We start from the raw sequence: 20124 nt of genomic DNA on the forward strand, positions 1-20124 counted from the left end.
GTTTTGTCTGGTGGTGGTCAAGGTCAGATTTGTCTTTATTTGTCAATTGTTTGTCAAATGAGTTGACCTGTGTCCTCATTATCTCAGATAGGCGTATTCTCTCCTCACAGGCACACTGCCAGCACAGGTTTATACTATGTACACTCATTCAGTTCATGCTGATGATCAAAGGAAGTCCAATGTGTGCGAGTGATTGAAGTTTCTTTGATATTTAGATATTGAGAAATAAGTGTTTTTGGACAAGTACTACAGTCAGTCAGTTTGATGTATAATAACAGCTCTGTAGTGACACTATTTTGAATTTAGCGTGCTGAGACTCTTGAGAAGCCTTGTGGTACAGCTCTGTAGAACAGATCCGAATGCACCGTTCCCACACTCCACTGCACCAGAATGCAAACTCCACTGTAGATGTTTCATCTTAATGGAATATGAGAAGTGTAAACGTTCTACAGATTATAGTAAATCATTACAGCTGTTAAACATTCAGAAAGAGAGACGTGCTATATGTGTGGGAGAGAAGCGCCTCACCTATGTTAAGTTAAAATCCATAAAAGAAATTAGCCTGCCTTTGTGGCTGCACTGTGCCGTTCTTTGTGTTTCTATTCTTGGCCAGTGCCCACACAGAGATGTTACCATGGGAATCCAAGTCATGGAATTCTTTCAGAATCGCAACTTTTAACATTTAGCCAGATCAAAAAGGCTTACACTGTCCACGCTTACGCTGTCCACGCTTATTCGTAAGGCTTTTGAAATGCTAATGTGAAGACAAGCCGAGCAATTGTTCACAGTTTGCATTGCAAAAATGGAAGCAGCTTATTTGCTGGTTCATCTCTTTCATATTTTTTGCTGAACCATGAAATGTCAGTCAGCTCATGACAACTGCCTTTCTAATCATTCATTAGTCTGTGCCACGCTGTAGAATAAGTTCTTATCATCTCTCTGTTACCACAGCAACGGCATGGCGAAGAGGGTTGCTCTCATCAGCTTCCTGTCGCTGGTCATGCTCATGAGCGTCCTGGGAAACCTGCTGGTCATGGTGGCCGTCTGCAAGGACCGGCAGCTCAGGTCAGAGTCACTTCTCTCACTGTCAGCTTCACATTTTTTACATTGTGTGAATGTTTCATGGATACATTACTGTTCAAAATGGCTTTTCCTTCTGCTGTCAAATTCTCTATACTCTAGCTATGAGGTTAGCCAGGCTTGTTTCACTCTAAGATGTCTTATTCAGTAACTACGGGACTTCTACACAAACTGGTGGGGCTGTTCTTTGGTAATAGACGTTTGTAGTAACACTTCTGGCCCGCTGGCAGTCCATAGACGTTTTAAGGGGTTCGATTAAAACAGCAATAATGTACTGCTTCATTCATCTTACAGAAAAACATTCAGTCCAAACTATTATTTGCTGTTGAGTTCACGGCACATCATTTATGAAAGCATGTGCTGGCGTTCACCTACCTTGCTTAGCAGCATTGTGTGATGGGAGGAGATCATGATTGGCCATGACTTGGGAAGACAATTGAGACAAAAATCTGTCTATGCCCACGATACCACCAAACTAAAAGGGTGAAGGCTAGGCACATGCTTCCTCCAAGACACGTGAAGCACCTCCGCATCTTTTTAAACTGCCACGTCATTGGGCAGCTGAACTGACACTTGCTGCCAATTCTGTTATGTCAGCTCACAGACGCCCACGTTGGCCAGTATCAAGCTGAGTGATGAGGGGGCACGCAGGTCCATCCTACCCTCCTAAGAGAGTGAGGGTAATTATACTTTCTTCCGGCTATGGATTGCTGGGAATTCAACATGTGATCTCCCAACAGTAGGGCAGACATTAAAAACACAAAAAAGGGTTGCACCATTTTTTACCTTTGCAAACATTAGTTAAAGTATAGACAAGGCGATGTACGGCACAGTGAAGCTGTTACGGCCAAGCACTAGACATCATGCCTTTCTGGTTTTCCTAAGGCAGTAGGCATAGATGTGTTTTAGGCACCAGTAAATGATTTTTTGATTGCTTCTGCAGTTGCTCCACTCGTGAATGCATACTTAATACACAGCCTCCTTTTATTCCATATCAGTGTTTGATTAGCAGCTGGTTAATTACTTCTCCAGAGGGCTACTGTGAAGTGAGTTCTTAGAGAAATATGCGGCGGCACTATTTTTGCTTGAATGAAAGCAGCTGCCTGAATTGAGTCTCTCGGGATTAGGTGCTTTGAGAACATTATCAACAAAAATACAGTAGTGTGTGTGGTCGCATTGTTTTCTAGAGGGAAAAGGCCTGGTATGGTTATTAGGTAACTTTCCACAACCATAAATCCATTAACAGTTCTCCAGGGATAAGATCCCTAAAATAAAGCCCTCTCCAAATCATACGGCACCACATCTTACGCTCAGTGGCACATTGTACGAACCATGCACATCCATACAACATCAGCATGTGGATGACTGGTCAGCCGCAGTTACTGCCCAAGGTCACCTCTGTATGTTCTCTGTGGATTTAGGAAATGGGTCTACACATGTGATGCTGTCTCCCTCTTCCTTAATATGAAGAAAGAGCCTTGGTTTCTCACACAGCCGAAGGAATCTAAAACAGAGTGACAGGCAGCAACACTAAGAGATTTTGGTGCTTTCTCTGCTTTTGGTCCTCAGCTCTTTGTGGTAAATGGCAGTCCCAGAAGTGGCTTTCAGAGAGCCGTTAACCTTGCTGGTCCTCATCACTCAGACTCCTCCAGTCAGAAAGTGGAATTGCATGTCGTATCTGTTGAAAATGTGTGTCAGAATGAGGAAAAGCACACATCAGCCTCGAACACATTCCGCCCTCCTTTTCATGCACTTTCTCTTGATTTATGAGGGTATGTCTCTCTTTTTTTGCCCTGCCTTAAAGAGGCTTTCAATCACTTTTCAACATCCTGCTTACTGTGTCCAGCACCACATTAAAGTCAATGCATGCAAATGTGTTATCATGTCTGCCATGCATAAAATAAGTGCAGTGCCTTTATACTGCAGGACGAGGTGTTATCTTCAAAGTGGTTAAAAAACACAAGAACAGGAATTAGCCAACATTTATAATGAATACTCTGCATATTATGAGCCACATTTTGCACTTTATGCTCTAATATCATTAAACACATGCATCAGTGCATCACAGGCCCTGTTCACACCTCCTTCACATACACATGCTTTTAGAAAGACAAAACACTGTACAGTACAGTAGCCATGACTGGCTGCAGTTTGCCACCATTGCTTTAGCACTTTACCATGAACTTTTTCACACCTGATACTAATATGCGACTCTAGCCGTTCACACCTGGCGTTTTGCATGCATCTCCGGATTTCTCACATAATTTCCACTGGAGATGGGGCATGACATACATTAATGCTGTGACGTGGTTGGTACAGGCAGGGCTTTGCTTTCGGGAACCACAAGAATGATGTGGTCATATGCATCCCTGACCACTTTAAATGTGGTTTAAATGATCGGATTACAATGTGTCTTCGAGACCCTGTTCACACCAGTATATTTGTGTTGGCCACTTGTGATCGGATTATCCAGGATTCACACCAATGCCAGGTGTGAACTGGGCCTCAGACTCAGTCTGTAATTTAGGATTGTTGGGTAGGATAATGTGTAGATAGTGCTCTCGTCTAAAAAGTGATTTTGGCTGGCACAGGCCGATGTAGAGGAGCTGGGGACCGGTGCTTTTTTGTAGGTGTTACTATACTAATGAGTGAACTGTATGAATATGTAGTCCAGTGATTATTATTGGGTGTTTGTGCATATTAATGCTGTGTGCAGTGTGTTCAGATGTAGTTTGTTGAGGTCAGGTGTTTGTAAACAGTATAACACACCATGTAAACAAGAGTACAGTGCAAGTATTAAGTACAGCAGCTAGTATTCAGTTAGAGAATACAGTGCACAACTTAGGTACAATAGAGGGGGTTCCTGTTAAAGTGCAAAGTGCACACCGTCGCTGAGCTAGTGAAGCTCAGTGTGAGGATATGCTGTATGCAAGGATCAGAGTGATCAGTAGCAGTCTGTATGTTTGTATTAGAAATAATACAAATGCAGCAGACAACATTTTGTTAGCATCACATTTTTTATGGTTTTTTATGCATTTTCTGATGCCTTGTTACATCCCTAGTTATGAGGGTTAAATATGACAGCGATGATATGCTAATATCCAGGCTGCCCATTTAGCCCTTAAACCCTTCAGCCTGTGTGCAGTCTCGGTCTGTTTCAGCACACCTGAGCCAGCCAATCACCATTTTGCAGGCTTTGATCCCATCAGCTCAGGTGTGTTGCGAAATGGAACTGAACCAAAATATTGACTGGCTCAGTGTTTACTAGCACAACTTAGTTTACTTCCAGTAATGTCAAAGGTCTGTTTAAAATAACCCATAAAATATAATATGCCATTCAGGTCCAATATGTGGCCTGTCAAGCATTGTCTTATTGAGACGTTAACAATACTCAGAAAATTGTCTGATCAGAATGCATCAATCGCAGGATTGTAGGGGCCATCTGGCACCGTTATGCTTTAACGATGTGTCTAAAGGATTTGGTAAACACTGCCATATAATCTGATGGCATAATTGTCTGATGTCAAATTGACATCAAATGTGCCGCACTGAAAAAAGCCATCACTGTCTAAGTCTACGTTCTTCCACAGATGTGTATTGTTAGCAGACAGCTGGAGTGCATTTTTGATGCCATGTTTTGGCGCACATGATCGAGTGATTTGAGTCCGTTTAGAGGTTCTCAGTGGGCTATATATAGCACTATGTTTTCAGTGCCTCTCGTGGGCCGTTGCCTCAACCAGAGTTTTATTAGTCATTAATGGAGTGCCAGAGGGCCTGGTCTTTCTCAAGCACAGTATGACATCCTATCAGGAGATTACCACACACATAGACATAGACACACATAGTCTCTTTTCATACCTTTATTCTGCAGTCCACATTTCATTTATTCATTCAAATATGAAGTGATCTGAAGGAGGATATGAATTTTCTCATATAAAAGGGCATCCAATTCAATCATTCTAATGGCATTGCTGTATTAGCACAGCTCTATTAGTCTATTAAATCAATGCATTTTAACAGCTGTTGACATAAATGAGTAAATTTTACTTTCTTAATATGTAAATATTTTAATACTGTTGCTTCCTTTGAGCTCATTGCTAATTATACTGTTTGTTGGTTTTATTTTATGTTTTATTTGGATTTTTTAAAATAATAATAATTATTATAATTATTATTTTGCCTCCAATTATAAGCTATAACCATTAAAGCTATGATATATAATCACTGTCACACAAAATCTTTTTGCCGTAATATAATATAATGTGATGTGTTGGCACATTATATTGTGTCCACACATTACACAGAATGGACCAATAGAAATGCTCCAAAATTACTTCTCCTGTAAAGTTGCATGTTTGAAGATACCGGGTTTTTGTGTGACGCAATACACACTATATACAAAATAACAAAAACTAACATTCACTCTCTTGTTACTTTAGGAAAATTAAGACCAATTACTTCATAGTGTCACTGGCCTTTGCTGACCTGCTGGTGTCAGTGCTGGTGATGCCATTTGGGGCCATTGAGCTGATCCATCAGAACTGGATCTATGGCGAGACCTTCTGCCTGGTCCGCACATCGCTGGACGTGCTGCTGACCACTGCCTCTATCCTGCACCTGTGCTGCATATCCTTGGACAGGTGGGACATACAAACACACTCTCTCTCACACACACACACACACAATTAACTAACAAAAACACAACTGGCAGCCTCTAAGTATCCTTTACTTTATCCATGCAAACATTGAAGGATGAATGCACACAAGGTCTCTCAGCTGTGCCTATTTCAAGTGCTCTGCAAGCAGTTCCTTCATTTTCTTCCAACTTGCGCGCACAACACATGACGAGAATGCAGTAATAAGCTTCTGCCATGTCAGTCACACGGCATTTAGCCATGAAAGCGCCAGCAAATCAGTTTAATTTTGCAGGCGAATTGAATGCGTACTGTGTGATGTTGCTGTTTCCATGGTAACTTTAGTGGTGCCTTGCGACATGTTCAGCTGCTAAATCATACCCAACACTGTGATTACGAAGCTAATTAGGTTCCACATGATACTTTTAGTACAATCAACAGGCGAGCAGTCAGCCCAGCACCAAACCCGTTCATAAGTAATGTGGCAGTGACATGGGTTTTGTATTTTTGGCTTTACACTCCAGCACTTGGAGTTTGCAGAGAAACCATGATGTGCTTGATGTGCAGAATGTCACATTCAGTGTAGAGTGAATTATGAAGGACTCAAATGCCCTTTTATACATATCCTCCCATTAAGTCTCACAAACTCGAATGGGAAGAAATAGACAAAGAATAATCTGTAACAGTGTGAAGAAAAAAAGGAACTGCTCATGGTCCTTAGTGCACCACTGCATCTGTGAGATATAGTACATGAGCTCAAAAGACTGTCAGTAGAACTTCCCCCACCATCTTTATATGTCTTTTTCAGTCACTTGACCTTTTTCTTGCAGTGACCGTATTAATGGCTTGTCTTCTACAGTTTCTCAGTGGGAGAGAAACAGTGAAGAATTAAGAGATGAATCTCAGGTCATGGATAAAAAGGGTTATGCTTACACAATTCCTAGTAGCTCCTAGTAAAAGCCTGATTTCTAAGTTGAAGCTGAAGATAAGCTATTTCTTTAATATTTTTAGCAAAATTAGTCTGGGCACCCTGCGTGTTCTGTAGTTAGTAACTCCCCCTGGGCTATCTTGCTGCACTGCTCTTTTGAGGTCTGTCCACAGATTTTCAAAGCTGTTTAGGTCTGGGGACTGTGAGGACCATTGCAAAACTTCCAACTTGCACCTCTGTTGTAGGAACCTTTTGTAGTATGTTTAGCATCATTATCGTGCTTTAGAAGACATCCTATTTTCATCTTTAGCTTTTTTACAGAAGGTGTGATGTTTGTTTCCAGAATTTGCTGCTATTTAGTTGAATCCATTCTTCTTTCTACCCATAAAATGTTCCCCTTGCCAATGGCTGCAACACAATCCCAAAGCATAACCAATCCACCCCATGCTTAATAATGAACTCTGCTCCTATGAACAGTTTTCAGTATTCTCATGGTGAGAATACTGAAAAGGCTTTTCTTTTGCTCGCCCTCTTTCCTTTTTTCAAAACCTAAACACAAATAATGCACTAATCATGCTCAACATGTTAATGGTTGTTATATCTTTAGTTTTTCGCCTTTATGCACGTTATGCCTACTCACTTAACTATTCAAACTAACAGAAAGCTTTTGTATGCCACTGTACAATAAAAGTACTCAGACATGACCTCACTATGCACTCACCTACCACTATAAAGTAATGATCAGGAAAAAGAATGTGAACTTTCTATGAGAATTTTTTTCTATGAAGAAAATAATAAACAGATATGGTGGCATTATGGTGGCAAATGGTGGCTTAGCCTGCTGTTGTTGGGTAGCTTATTTTTTATTATTTTATTTTATCCATTTATTATAGTGACTTTCTTATTCCCAATGTCAGTTTACAATGATTAAAAAAAAAAAAAAAAAAAGGAGAAGAGAAGTAATGAGCGATGAGATCAGTTCTTCAGTTGATATTCAAAAGTACATTCCTAAGTTTGGGTGCCAGAGCTGTAAATGCCCTGCCACCCACAGAGGAGAGCCCAGCGCGCGGTACAACGATCGGTTACTGCTAGAGGATCTGAGAGTGCTAGAGGGGATGGTAAGATGAAGTTCTGAAAGATGGAGCATGAAGCACTTGTGAGAAAGAGAATGTTGTATTTGGTTCAGGAAGAAACAGGCAATCAGTGTATCTGATGAAAAATGGGAGTGATATGCTCAGATTGTTGTTTGTGTGTGTTACGACCTTGCCAGCGAAGTTAAATATACTGAAGTCTGTTTAGCAGGAAGGCCGATAAACAGGGATTTAAAGTAATCAATACAAGAGCTGATGAAGGCTTGAACTTGAGTTTTAGCAACATTGATATGCGGAAAAGGGCAAAAGGGCCCAATGTTGCAGAAATAATAAAATGCAGATTTAGTAAGAGATAAAATACAAGCTTTGAGTAAAAGTGTAGAATGTAGCTTATGTGGGTTTAACATGTACACTGTCAGTGTAAAGGTGGGCCCTAGCAAAAAGTTTAGTAGATTAAAGATTAGTAGTCTCTAGCCATCCTCCTGCCGTTTTCAGCTTCAACCCCTATCTCACACCCCACACCCCATTCAGTCAATTAAGGACTTCTGAAGGCTTTAATTAGTTGGATCAGGTGGAGTGGATTAAGTTTAGATCGAAAGTCTGCGGGAAGGTAGCTCTACAGGAGCAGGGTTTAGAGACCACTTTTGCACAGTAAACATTAACATTAGTGTTATTACTTGCCAAACACTAAAGTAAAAACCATTGTCCTACCATTTACCTTGCAGAAGAATTCAACTAAAACACTTACATTAGGTTTTCTGATGGCTGATCACAATGACGATGCAGTCATATAGTAATGTCACAACAGTAGGCAAATAGACGCTATACCCTGAACTGTATAGGGGCATCTGAACCACTCACATCCAACCAGATGTCTTAAAACATGGTGGAAATCACTCTGCCTTGCAGTAGAAAAATGACCTGGGGCATATTGCTATTCTTAGCATTTCATTTATTGAAGACCAGACTGAAGGCAAACATCTTCTGATATGAGCACAGACTGAATATGATTGCATTACAAGCCTGGCTGAGCACCATCAGGGAAAAAAAACAGTATATAGGGCTGTCTATGGGTTATAGTCTTCAGTCATTGCAAATGATAGATTAACACGAAAATTGTAGGTTAGGTTTAGGTTATGTTCATTTATTCAATTACATACGGTACAGTGGAATGAGTTTCTATGAGTCTATGAAAGTGCTCATGTTCTTGAATGGTTCCCCCAGTACACATTGAACTCTCTCAAAGTTTATATTCTACATTTTAACGGACAGTAATTTCATATCAAATCCAGTGCGCTGGAGTTCCAAGCCAAAATATTTTAAAACTGCTCTGGCTGCTTAGTTCCTGGTGTGTCTTGATGTTGAAGCCCACACATCACACACGTAGCCACATACACCCTCCCACATATGCACACATACAGCCCACACAGTGCTCTTGATCATGCTCAGCAGCTGAAACATTGTGCCAGTCATTTCAGTATTTCACAAAGAAGTAAGAATAAATACAGTACAAGAAGTAAATTCCTTACCTCGAGCCCTTAATGGCTGAGCCTCGGCAACCTATAAATGATCATGGTTGTGTTTCCTCGCTATTGAGTGAGGCGTATGGGCTGTTTTTCTCATTTGGTCGAAGCAGGTAGACTTTACTGTTGGCTCGTAAGTAATTAAATAGATGAACATTTAATATTCCAGACTATAAATTCTATCAGCAAGGACAAAGAGCGATGCTTTTAAAGAATTATGGTAATAACTACAAGGACTTTTAAAAAATCAGCGTAATCCAGATAGTAGCTGTCCCAAATGTGCGACGCTCTTTAATGTTTCCTTTGGTGGAAGAGTGTATTTGGTTGCGTGGGTCCATTGGAACAACTTGTTTAAACTTACTAAGTGTGCATTCAGCTGTCATCCATTACGGTCTTTGACATTTAATCTAGCAGCCTTTTTTCATTAGTAATAAACAGTCTGCAACGAATGATAAAGGGGAGGTGGGGCAGTTATCAGATAGTCTTCTGGAATGCAAGCTCTTCTGATGTGACACAGACACATTGTAAAGCCTCTCTGTAGTCAAACAAAGCCATAAACCTCGGTTTGTCCTTTATTACAGCTTTACCGATTGAGCAGCTGACTTTTTGACTGGATTGTGAGACAGGGTGCAGGGAGCCTCTGCAGCGGATATTCTGAGTGCAATGCTGCTCTCCTGGCTTGCATCATTCAGAGCCTGCAGTTATGGAGGCAGCCTTTCAAGAGCTGGCTTGTGACTGGGGTCATAAGGGCAGAATAGACAAGGGGGAGTAGCGTTAATGTTGGCTTGTCACAATGTGCCTGATCCTCATTCTGATTTGCTGTCTTTGGTACTCTCTCTTTCTTTTTTCCTCTCTCATGGAGGGAGAACGCTTTTTTTAAGATTAGCCTACTGGTGGCTTGTGAAAGAAAACGACAGTACAGCAGATGGTCTTTTATAAAACATCTACTCTGAGTGGTTTGTGCCCCACCCACTATGCTCTCGATGGCGGCAGTTTTAGCAAGGAAAGCCTCTGAAAGCTTCTGATGGCAAAACTTTGCAGCCCTTACCTCTGGATCTGGGACAGTTCCTCTCCTTTTTCCTTGTGCTCATCACTTTGCACCACTTTGTTCATTTACGGCAATCAAGACCGAAACATTCTGATTCCTTGCACAATTTTTGTACGAGGAGTTATGTTTGCCTGCGTCAGGAGGAACGGGATAAGTTCCTGGAAGCTCAGCTGCTGGCAACTGGTTATTACAATCATGAATCTTGAAAGAGGGAAGCAGACTCTGTTTTGGCCGTTTTACAAGTCATTTGCCAAAGCAAGTCTGGACAATGAGGGAGGAGAGCGCGCCTCAATATGTCTTCTGGCTGAAGGTCCTTCTGGCAGTCATTTAGCATACACTACCGTATTAACCGTGTCGGCTCGTGTTAGCGCGTGTGAAACATGTGCCACCTCCTTAGAAAGCAGCTTACTGTCTCATTCGCCCAGGGCCCGCAGGCCAGTATCTGTCTCTTTTCATGTCTCAGAAGAGTCTCACAAACAGGGCGGCAAATGCGTCAAAGCACTAATGGTCGGTCACACCTTTGCTGTTAAGATGATCACGGTTGTTACCATGCCTTTGAATTTGTTCTTATAGGTTTCACAAGGCCTCTGATGAATCGTCTTGCTTACACTTTATCATATAGGACAATAGGAGAGTGTTTTTGAGTTACCTCAACTTAGTTTTGTTAAAATTTACTTTTTTCCCCACAGTTTTTTTTGGGTCAACATTACATATGGAAAAAACATTAGTAGATGCAGCTAATTTTTTTTTAATATTATAATATTTAATATATATATTTTATATATTTTGTAAGAGTTTAGTCCCTTTCTCTAATCTGCAGCTTTCAACTATTGACATAAAGGTGCCCAGACTAGGAGGCTCCTAACAATCGAACGCTGAGCCCTTGTTGGGATTTGAACTGGTGTGCAGGCAGTTAGACTGTTGTGCCACTTCAAATATAGAATTACACTACAACACAGTTCAGTAAATGTAAATGAACCTTTCTTTTCTTTAATGGACTCAGGGAAGTACAGAATTTCACAGCTTTAGGTGCAACCATCTAACTGCCTTAACTGTTTAAGAGACAAGAGATCATAAGTTCAAATCTCATCAACACCCAACACAGCCCTCCGTGGTCAGGAGTCTGAGAATAGGAAGGACCCCCCATATGATATTGCCAGATTGATAATGTCATTAACTACTTCATAGGGGCGTCTTTGCTTAACCAGGACATTCCCAGTTAAATTAACTGCCAGTTCTTAAACTTAGACTTCCCTAGATGCCTCTTTCTGACATCTTTTGTCAAGCTTTTTTGTACATTGCATTTTTTGTGCAGTAATAAGAGAGAACTCTCTCTGAAGCATGGGGATCATGTTATTGCAAAAATTGACTTTGACTAATGCCACATGAAGTCCATTAGGTTAATGGTGAGCTTGATTAGGCCTATCTGGCAGTATAAGCCACTTATGGCCCTGATATTGATTTTCAGCATCATTATTTGTACACTGCAATAGGTCCTGGATAAGCTTGTTTCTAATGGAATAGCACTCTGTTTAGGAGTGGTTCATTTTGTTCAATAGTGCATGCAGTATTTTTGGCCAAATGAGTTTGAGGAGATGCCAGCAATTACAAGAGTCAGTGGTGTTAGACAAGGTTAAATGTGTTAAGCATTTGCTTGTATGGATATGTGAGAGACCAATGTTTTACAGTAGCTTAGTGAAGACTACTAAAATCAACTCTAATCAGGGCTATGGCATAGGGAGTAAATTCCCTATATCATGCATTTATATGACCTTCATAAGGAACTATTATATTCCCCAGGCATGCAGCTTTCAGACCATAACTGACTACTTGAGACATATGTTGTTTCCCCCAAGGACTCCTCAAATGGATCCCAAAGGGAAGGAGCGTGAAATTTATGTCCATGCCGTCATCTCCATCTTCTGCTTGACGCATGAACAAGTCACAGAGAATTAGCGCTTTTGAAAGCCGAGGCATGTTGCTCAACACTTAATAAATGAAAACTCACTCAAAATAGCCGCACTTACGAGTAAGAAAGCCTGCAATCAGTGTCCATCGCTGCTAGCTCGTATCAGTGAAATCTGCTGCTTTACAAAACCCTGAAGGCAAGGGGACAGACAGGTGAAAAGAAACGTGTTCTTAAGAGCTTTATTTTTAGCAGTGCCTGAAAGGAGCGTGACATACATTATGCCTCGCTGCATCTAGATGCCCTCCTCAGCTGTATAGCCCCACAGCCCAGATGTCTGCTTTTCACTTCTTTGGAGAACCATTTCTTCATCATGAGGGCTTCTCCAATACCAGACTGGCATTTTACACAGGTTTTCATGATGCCATTTCCCCCTCACCCATTTACTAAGGGGCTCATAAGTAAATGTAAATGCATGGTCAATCTCTCAAATGGGAAAATTCACTTGGCTGGTTGTGTGTATAAAATGAAACAAGTTTCAGCTTATTATATACACTCGTTACAAATGACAAATTTAATGTTGCTGTTAACTGTCAGGGGCTGACAGTAATGAGTCATATGTTCTGAAATCCATCTCTCTTTGTTGAGCCGGTCCTGAAAACTAACAGCAATACCAGACCCCATCCATCACTGGCACTGTAATTATCATTTAAGCACCGGTGCCCTGTCTGTTTCCTATTGGGCTTGCGTTTAGCCCTGTCTGCCTGAGACGGGTTTGCACGTGCCACAGTGACAGTAAAATAAGCCAGGTGGGCAGGTGTAGAGAGCTTGGCCCGCCGACAGCTTGGACGCCTACCCTTGCTAGGAGAGCTTTGTCCGGCTCCAAATAACACAACGCAGCCCAGACTACTTTAGCACACATAGAGTGACTAATGCACGGGTCGTGTTTCTGCTGGCCTGCTGTCAAACACTTGCCCCCGCTGCTCCCCCTCAGGCTGCCAACCTCTCCTCATTTGTTATGAGAGAATGATGTGTGAGGCTCACTCAAACTTTTGTCATAGGAGAATCAATAGTGTTTCTGGATGTAGCTTAGAGCCCCTATACACAACATAGCTGCAGGGTTTTTTTTCTGTCAGCCGTCAGCAGTGCGCATCAGTTAGCCAAGCGGATGGACTTGGAACATCCGTCATGGTTGTTTAATGGAAGTCGCTGCTCCATGTCACCGGAATAAAAAAAAATTGAATCAACTGACCAGTGCTTCTCAGAGAGGACGTTTAAGGTCCGGTTCACCTGAAGGTCCAGCAGATCTGGTGATGAGGTGTGAATGGCCATGGTTTACAGTAGAGCACAGGCCTCTCTGCCAGTGCTAAATGTGCTGTAATGAATACATGCCAGGAATGTCACACCGAGTGGTGAGCAGATAAACAGGAACCCGGCACACACAGGCCACTTTGCTGACAGAACTGGGTCAGAGTGAGAGAGTTAGAGATGGAGAGATCCTCAACATTTTGGACTAAAGGAATGCAGAGAGTTCCGTCCAGTATCACTCCTGCCATGGCTAGGCTTCTTTCAGTGTTGACCAGCCACACTCTGAATAGCGACAGGGTAATCAGCATTCACCACCCTCAGAGCAGTAGCCACAGCAGTAGGTACCGAAAGGCCGTTTGGAAGCTTGCCAGTTTGAAAAGTGGTTTTATTGCTGGTGCTAAGTGCTGTATTGTCATCAGACAGTATTAAGCGAGTGTTCATACCACTTAGCAGCAGTGATCAGCAGCATTATTATAATATTATATTAAGGACAAAGGGGGGGAAATGCCACATGAAGTGCATGGCAGTCAAATGTGAAGTATTGGTTTTCTGTGTTCAGATTTGATAATTGGTGAACATCTGTGTAATGGGCTTTCTACATTTGTAACCTGAGGTTGATATAGAAGGAAAAAAAAAAATATATATATATATATATATATATATATATATATATATGTTTATTTTTTATGAGGTATATGCAGACAGACAATTTCTTTAAAATTCACATATTACAAACATACGGTATTTTGAAAAATTGCTGTGTTTCAGTGCATGTATTAACTACACAATTTTAGGAAAACAGGTGTACAAATCTAAGAATCTTTTCAAATGAAATTCTCCTATAGGGTTCAAATTAAATTTGCTTACAAATTTGCATACTTTGATTGTATAGATTTTGGTCATTGTTTTAGTTTACTGGCACTCCATAATGGATCTGAATGTACTGACAGTACCCGTGATATATTTATATGAGTGTATTGTGACTAGAGATGCAACAAAAACAAACAAATTAGAGATGTCACCGTCTGATACAACAACTAACAGATGCTTGTGCTGACTAACATCACACTGATGTTGATGTGATGTAGGGAGGAACCCACCCATGAGAGAGCAAGGGTGCTTTTTCAGACTTTGGCTGCTGATGGCAAGCAGCATGACCCGGAATTCAAACCAGTAATCCTTGCCTTAGTCTGCTGACCCACTTAAAGGTCCTGGATATAGACTATTTTAATTTAACTTTATTTTTCTCGCAGTCTACCTCTGAGTCTCTGAGTGTTTAAACCAATGGTGTTCAGAGCACCATCTGGTGTCCTCAAGGCGCCATTAACAGGCATTATTGCCCAGCCGACAGCAGTAAGGACGTTGTCTGAAGGTAAATAAATTTTAAGTTTAGTCTGCAGTGTGGAAAACAGACCACAATATAAAATAAATAAAATGTTATAAAACTATTGCTGAAACTCTTTCTTTTACCAGTGGACAACTGTGCAACTTACTTTGTTTTAAAAACAGCACTAAACTGCATGTTCCAAAAAACAAAATTAAGGATTTTCATCAAGGCGTTGAGAGGGTTTTCCACATGCAGGAAATAAGTGTTTTCAGAGTAAGCCTGTATTAATGGAAATCAGACTGATACTCCGATAACTATAATAACATTATAAACCACTCACCTCTAAATGGGAGAGAGGAACACGGAGAGCACCTGTGTAATGTACTTTGAACACTGATACATATTTATTTTTACATATGCATGTTACAGGTGCTCTACCCCATCGCAGTGTTTTTTTTTTTAACAGCTCTTTAACACTGACACCAGTGTAACTCTGATAAAAGTGCAGCAGCCTCACTGTTGTGCTGTGCCTCGTTTGGTGCGGATCCAGAGTTATTTTTACTGGCGGTCTGGATGGTACAGCCCCATCGCACCAAGACATCTGTGCTATTATATCAGCGGCGTTCCTCCACTCTTACAGTGTCATATCCCTTTGTTCCGCAAAATGGAAGTGCCATTCATTCATCAACAACTTCCTACGCATCAGCGTGCAGAGTTGTTTTCTTCACATTAATGTGGATTTATTTTCTGTTTCCGTTGTATAAAAGATTACATTAGAACTTGTGCAAAGCCTGTCATTATTCTTTTTGCATCAAACGTACATCACTCTTCATGACTATATTCCAAACATGTTGATTATGGCAGGCTGTACGTCACTTTCGTAGCACAGCTGTGTTGAACCCACTTGTGTTACTATGGTGTGATTTCCATAGAAAGTAGACTTCTTTCAAAGTCCTTTGGGGTTGAACTCTGAGGGTCATTTAAAGAAGGCCATTGGGAATCTATTCTGACAGATCAAAAAGGTTACAACGCGGTAGCAGGTCACAGGTCACTGTGCTGAATATGATTGAAGTTTCCTGTATTTCAGCATTTCTTCCTTATTTGAAACCACATTACATCCATTCAAATATAATACAGCTCTGGCATTAACTCCACTGACGGGTGAAGTGGAAAACTGCTTGATTGTCTTCATCTACAGTAGCATAAGAATGTAAAGCACTTTGATGAGAGCCAAATTGGGATGGCTAGACGACGAGGTCAGAGCATCTCTAAAACATCCGGCAGATCTTGTGGGGTGTTCTCGGGTTACACAGTGGTCTGTACCAGAAGTGCTCCATTAAAGGACAACCAGTGAACCAGCAACAGGGTCATGAGTGCCCAAGGCTCATTAACGCACATAGAGGCTTCACAACTTACAGGATCAAGGGTCTGCTGCTAACGTCTTTGTGCCAGATATCACAGGACACCTTCAGAGTTCTTGTAGGGTCCATACCTTGATGGGTCAGAGCTGTTTTAGTGTCACAAGAGGGAGACCTACGTAATCTTAGGCAGGTGGAATTAATCTAATGGCAGATCAGCGTATTCACACCAGTAGTGTGTATGCTAAAAACAATTCTAGTCTAAGTCCAAGTCTAATCTCTTGAATATCAGATATTTGCATGATGATTATACATACAGACAGACTTAATTTACATTTACATTTACGGCATTTAGCTGACGTGCTTATCCAGAGCGACTTACAAGGTTACCTGTATTACAGAGGCGGGTCAGTGTAGTGTTAGGAGTCTTGCCCAAGGACTCTTATTGGTGTAGCGCAGCATAGTCACCCAGACCGGGAATTGAACCCCAGTCTCCCATGTGGTGTGGTAGCTCAGTGGCATGTAGTGGTGTTATCTGTTGCACCACACCACACCACACCAACACCATATGAAGTCTTTGAAAAGTCTCTTTTAAACATATTTAAGCATCTGGACATTTGATCTTCATTTAAACAGTGAAAATTGGGAGATGGGGTTAAATTAACTAAACACATTACAACCTTTTTTTCTGAAGTCATGGGGATACCACTTATTTCAACAATCAAGACCAAACCAAAATAAATGTCTTAGATTTTAGATTTTTTTAGACAGCCTCCTCCAAAATCCTCTCTAACCATTTTCCAATTGTCCGTAGCTGATGTGCTGCACCTGAATCTAGTTTTAGGCATTTTATTTAATAACACATATTACAAGGAAAATTGCATTTCTATTAATTACTGATAAATTATTTATTTTGTTTTGTGCAGTTATATTACTGCCATGTCTAAATATTGTGTGAATGAAGATCAAATGTTTATATGGTGTACATGGGGTGAATCATTCATATGGCTGTATATCGTTGAATCATTCTATTCTATTATACTATTGAATTAATAAACTACTTTTTAACTTTGCTTTGTTGCAGGTACTATGCCATCTGTTGTCAGCCTCTGGTCTACAGGAATAAGATGACACCAATGAGGGTGGCTCTTATGATAGGAGGCTGCTGGATTATCCCAACTGTTATATCCTTCCTACCAATAATGCAAGGCTGGAACAGTATCGGAATAAATCATTTGGTGAGTCATATCCGTCAGATGTCACAGGTCGCCCCGTGTTAATGTTTAATGTTTGAAAAATGCACTGGGCTCCTAATTTTTTATGATCATCTTTCTTTCTCTCTCATCTTCACTGGAATCAGGACAAGTATGTAAACAAGCCTGGATTATTCAGATGGCCTATTAAAAGACTGCAAAAGTGATTAGCCATTCACTGAAATAATTATCTCTGTAAACATGTAAATCAGGTGATGTTTTGTTTCATTAGAGCATTTTCATTTTTTTCCCCTGTGGTCCTTCATACACTTTACCTTGATTTTGTGCCCACTTTGTATTCAGCTTAAACATTATACAGTCAAACACAATGCTTCCCTTCCTGCAGCTGCATGTAAGCAGACAGTAGCTTTGAGCATGAGCATTATAAATAGCTCCCAGTCAGCGCTGTGATGATCAAATAGAAAATAACCAGCAACAGGTTGCCAGGTAGACCCCTTAATCCATCACCTTTTAATAAATAAACCAAAATTGCCCCGTGTGAAGATTTATGCACTGTAATGAAAGTCATCCAGAGAGAGGAAATGGTATTTGAATGGCATCCTGAGTGGGTTTTCTCCTAGGATCAGTGTGTTCTTATCGATTCAGCCAAGAGCTGTTTCATAACAGACTGGCTTCATTAACAGTTTGTGACATTGTTTTATTTTGTGTAAATTAGCAGTGTATTATTATCTTTTCGTACATAATCATTTATATGTCACAGCTGACACACAGGAGAATTATGAGTGTAAATCCCTGGCGCGAGGACGGCAAGAGTCTGTTTGATGAGGTGTTTGTGCAGTCTGAACTAGTTCGGCTCCACGGTATCCACAGCGCACAAGCTTTATGCTAATGGATATCTATTTTGGACAGCTATTTAACAGAGTGTTTCATAGTTGGAGCATCAGGACCACTGCTAGATTCATTGACTGCACTTCTCAACAGAGCTAATTAGTGGTTTATATTAAGTATCTCTGAAAGCATGGGTCACATTCCTGCCTAGTAAAAAAAAAAAACTCACTGTTGTAAAAAATGTATCCAGTTTAAAGAAAAATATGTTGTGTGCATCTATTGATCAGTTCTTGTGGCAGCAGCCTAATGGCCTAACGATTCGCTGATATGATGTGAGAGCGCTGAGTGGCGTTGGCAAAGTCGCTGCTGGACAGTGATTAATGCTCTTCTCACTGCCTCTTCCCCAAGCGGATTTACAACACGTTCACAACACCCCCAAATCGATGTTTGTAAACAGTGCCTAGGCCTATATTGTACATGTGGACCCTGGCCTTTAATGTCACTTTACAACACAGAACCATCATTTTAATGGAGTTGTATCCAGTGAAAGGTCACCTAGCGAAGAAGTGTATGGCAAAATGGGTTTGTCGGGTTACTTGCTGTGTTTCCCCCAGATATTTTAGGTATTCTTAATCAAACTTAACTTTAAAAAACACTTTTTCTGTTTTAAGGCAACAATCCCAATGCTTCATGTCAAAATGCTGAACTGAAGGCCTTTTCAGATACGTATTAAAAGGTCAGGGCTGTTTTTAAAAGACTGTCTTTTTCCGAGGGAAGCTTTTAAAGAGTAATATTTTCCAGGTAAGGGATCATCACTTTTCTGCTTGACAGGATTTAAGGTTGGTCCGTAACCACCTCTGGTCTTGAAACATTTCCAACATTGACAAATTGACAGTTCCCCCTGGGCTCCTCAGACCGGAATACAAATGGACTAACAGGAAAGCAAAAACTCAGCGAAAGAGAGTTAAAGAATGTGTGACATTTTCTCTAGCGTCTACAAGCCGAATGTGTAACTTGCTTGTGTAAATATCACTCCCTTCCTCGACAGATAGAGGCGCGGAAGTTCAGCGGCAACTCCACGCTGTGTGTGTTCATGGTGAACAAACCGTACGCGCTCACCTGCTCCGTGGTGGCCTTCTACATCCCACTGGGCCTGATGGTCCTGGCCTACCAGCGCATTTATGTGACGGCACGTGAACACGCCCGGCAGATCAGCATGCTGCAGCGGGCGGGCGGAGCAGGGAACGCCGCCTCGGACAGCGCAGATCACCAGCGCAACCACCGCATGCGCACTGAGACCAAGGCGGCCAAGACTCTGTGCATCATCATGGGCTGCTTCTGCTTGTGCTGGGCTCCTTTCTTCATCACCAATGTGGTGGACCCCTTCATAGACTACACAGTGCCCGAGCAGCTGTGGGCCGCCTGCCTGTGGCTGGGCTACATCAACTCCATGCTCAACCCTATCCTTTATGCCTTCCTCAACAAGTCCTTCCGCCGTGCCTTCCTCATCATTCTCTGCTGCGGACACAAGCGCTACCGACGGCCCTCCATCCTGGCACCTGGAGCCCCCTGCACAGCTACACAGATCAACGGCTCAACGCATGTACTCAAGTAGGTGAACTCAGTCTGACCTTATCCCTTCCCTCTGTGTGTAGATTTTTTCGTTAAGTGCCTTCTAGGAGCCCAAGTGTTCGGACAGGAATTGTCCTGTCCAATGCTAGAAGGAGTCGCACACTTCCTGCGCTGAGAAAGGAGGGGGCATATCCTGTCTCTGGTTATAATTAACTCAGGGCTTGAACTCTCCCCTCATGTAGTATTACCCTAATACAGACAGAATTATGAGACAAATCTAATTGACCAGTCCATGCTACAGCCACAA

The 20124-nt window shown here is 41.5% G+C and overlaps 1 protein-coding gene across 4 annotated transcripts in view; it reads left to right on the forward strand.

The window, feature by feature from the left end:
* htr4 (5-hydroxytryptamine receptor 4) overlaps positions 1 to 20124 on the forward strand; it is a 75985-nt gene that overhangs the window by 26222 nt on the left and 29639 nt on the right. For 3 of the 4 annotated variants that reach the window (XM_072663486.1, XM_072663487.1, XM_072663489.1), the window contains exons 3-6: positions 952 to 1065; positions 5520 to 5720; positions 17288 to 17441; positions 19294 to 19856. In XM_072663486.1, the coding sequence (XP_072519587.1) occupies positions 952 to 1065; positions 5520 to 5720; positions 17288 to 17441; positions 19294 to 19856 (1032 nt within the window). The remainder of the gene's footprint in view (positions 1 to 951; positions 1066 to 5519; positions 5721 to 17287; positions 17442 to 19293; positions 19857 to 20124) is intronic. The other variant, XM_072663488.1, reaches the window with a different exon arrangement.

The sequence above is a fragment of the Salminus brasiliensis genome, chromosome 19 (assembly GCF_030463535.1).
Source record: "Salminus brasiliensis chromosome 19, fSalBra1.hap2, whole genome shotgun sequence".
NCBI classification, from domain to species: Eukaryota; Metazoa; Chordata; class Actinopteri; order Characiformes; family Bryconidae; genus Salminus; species Salminus brasiliensis.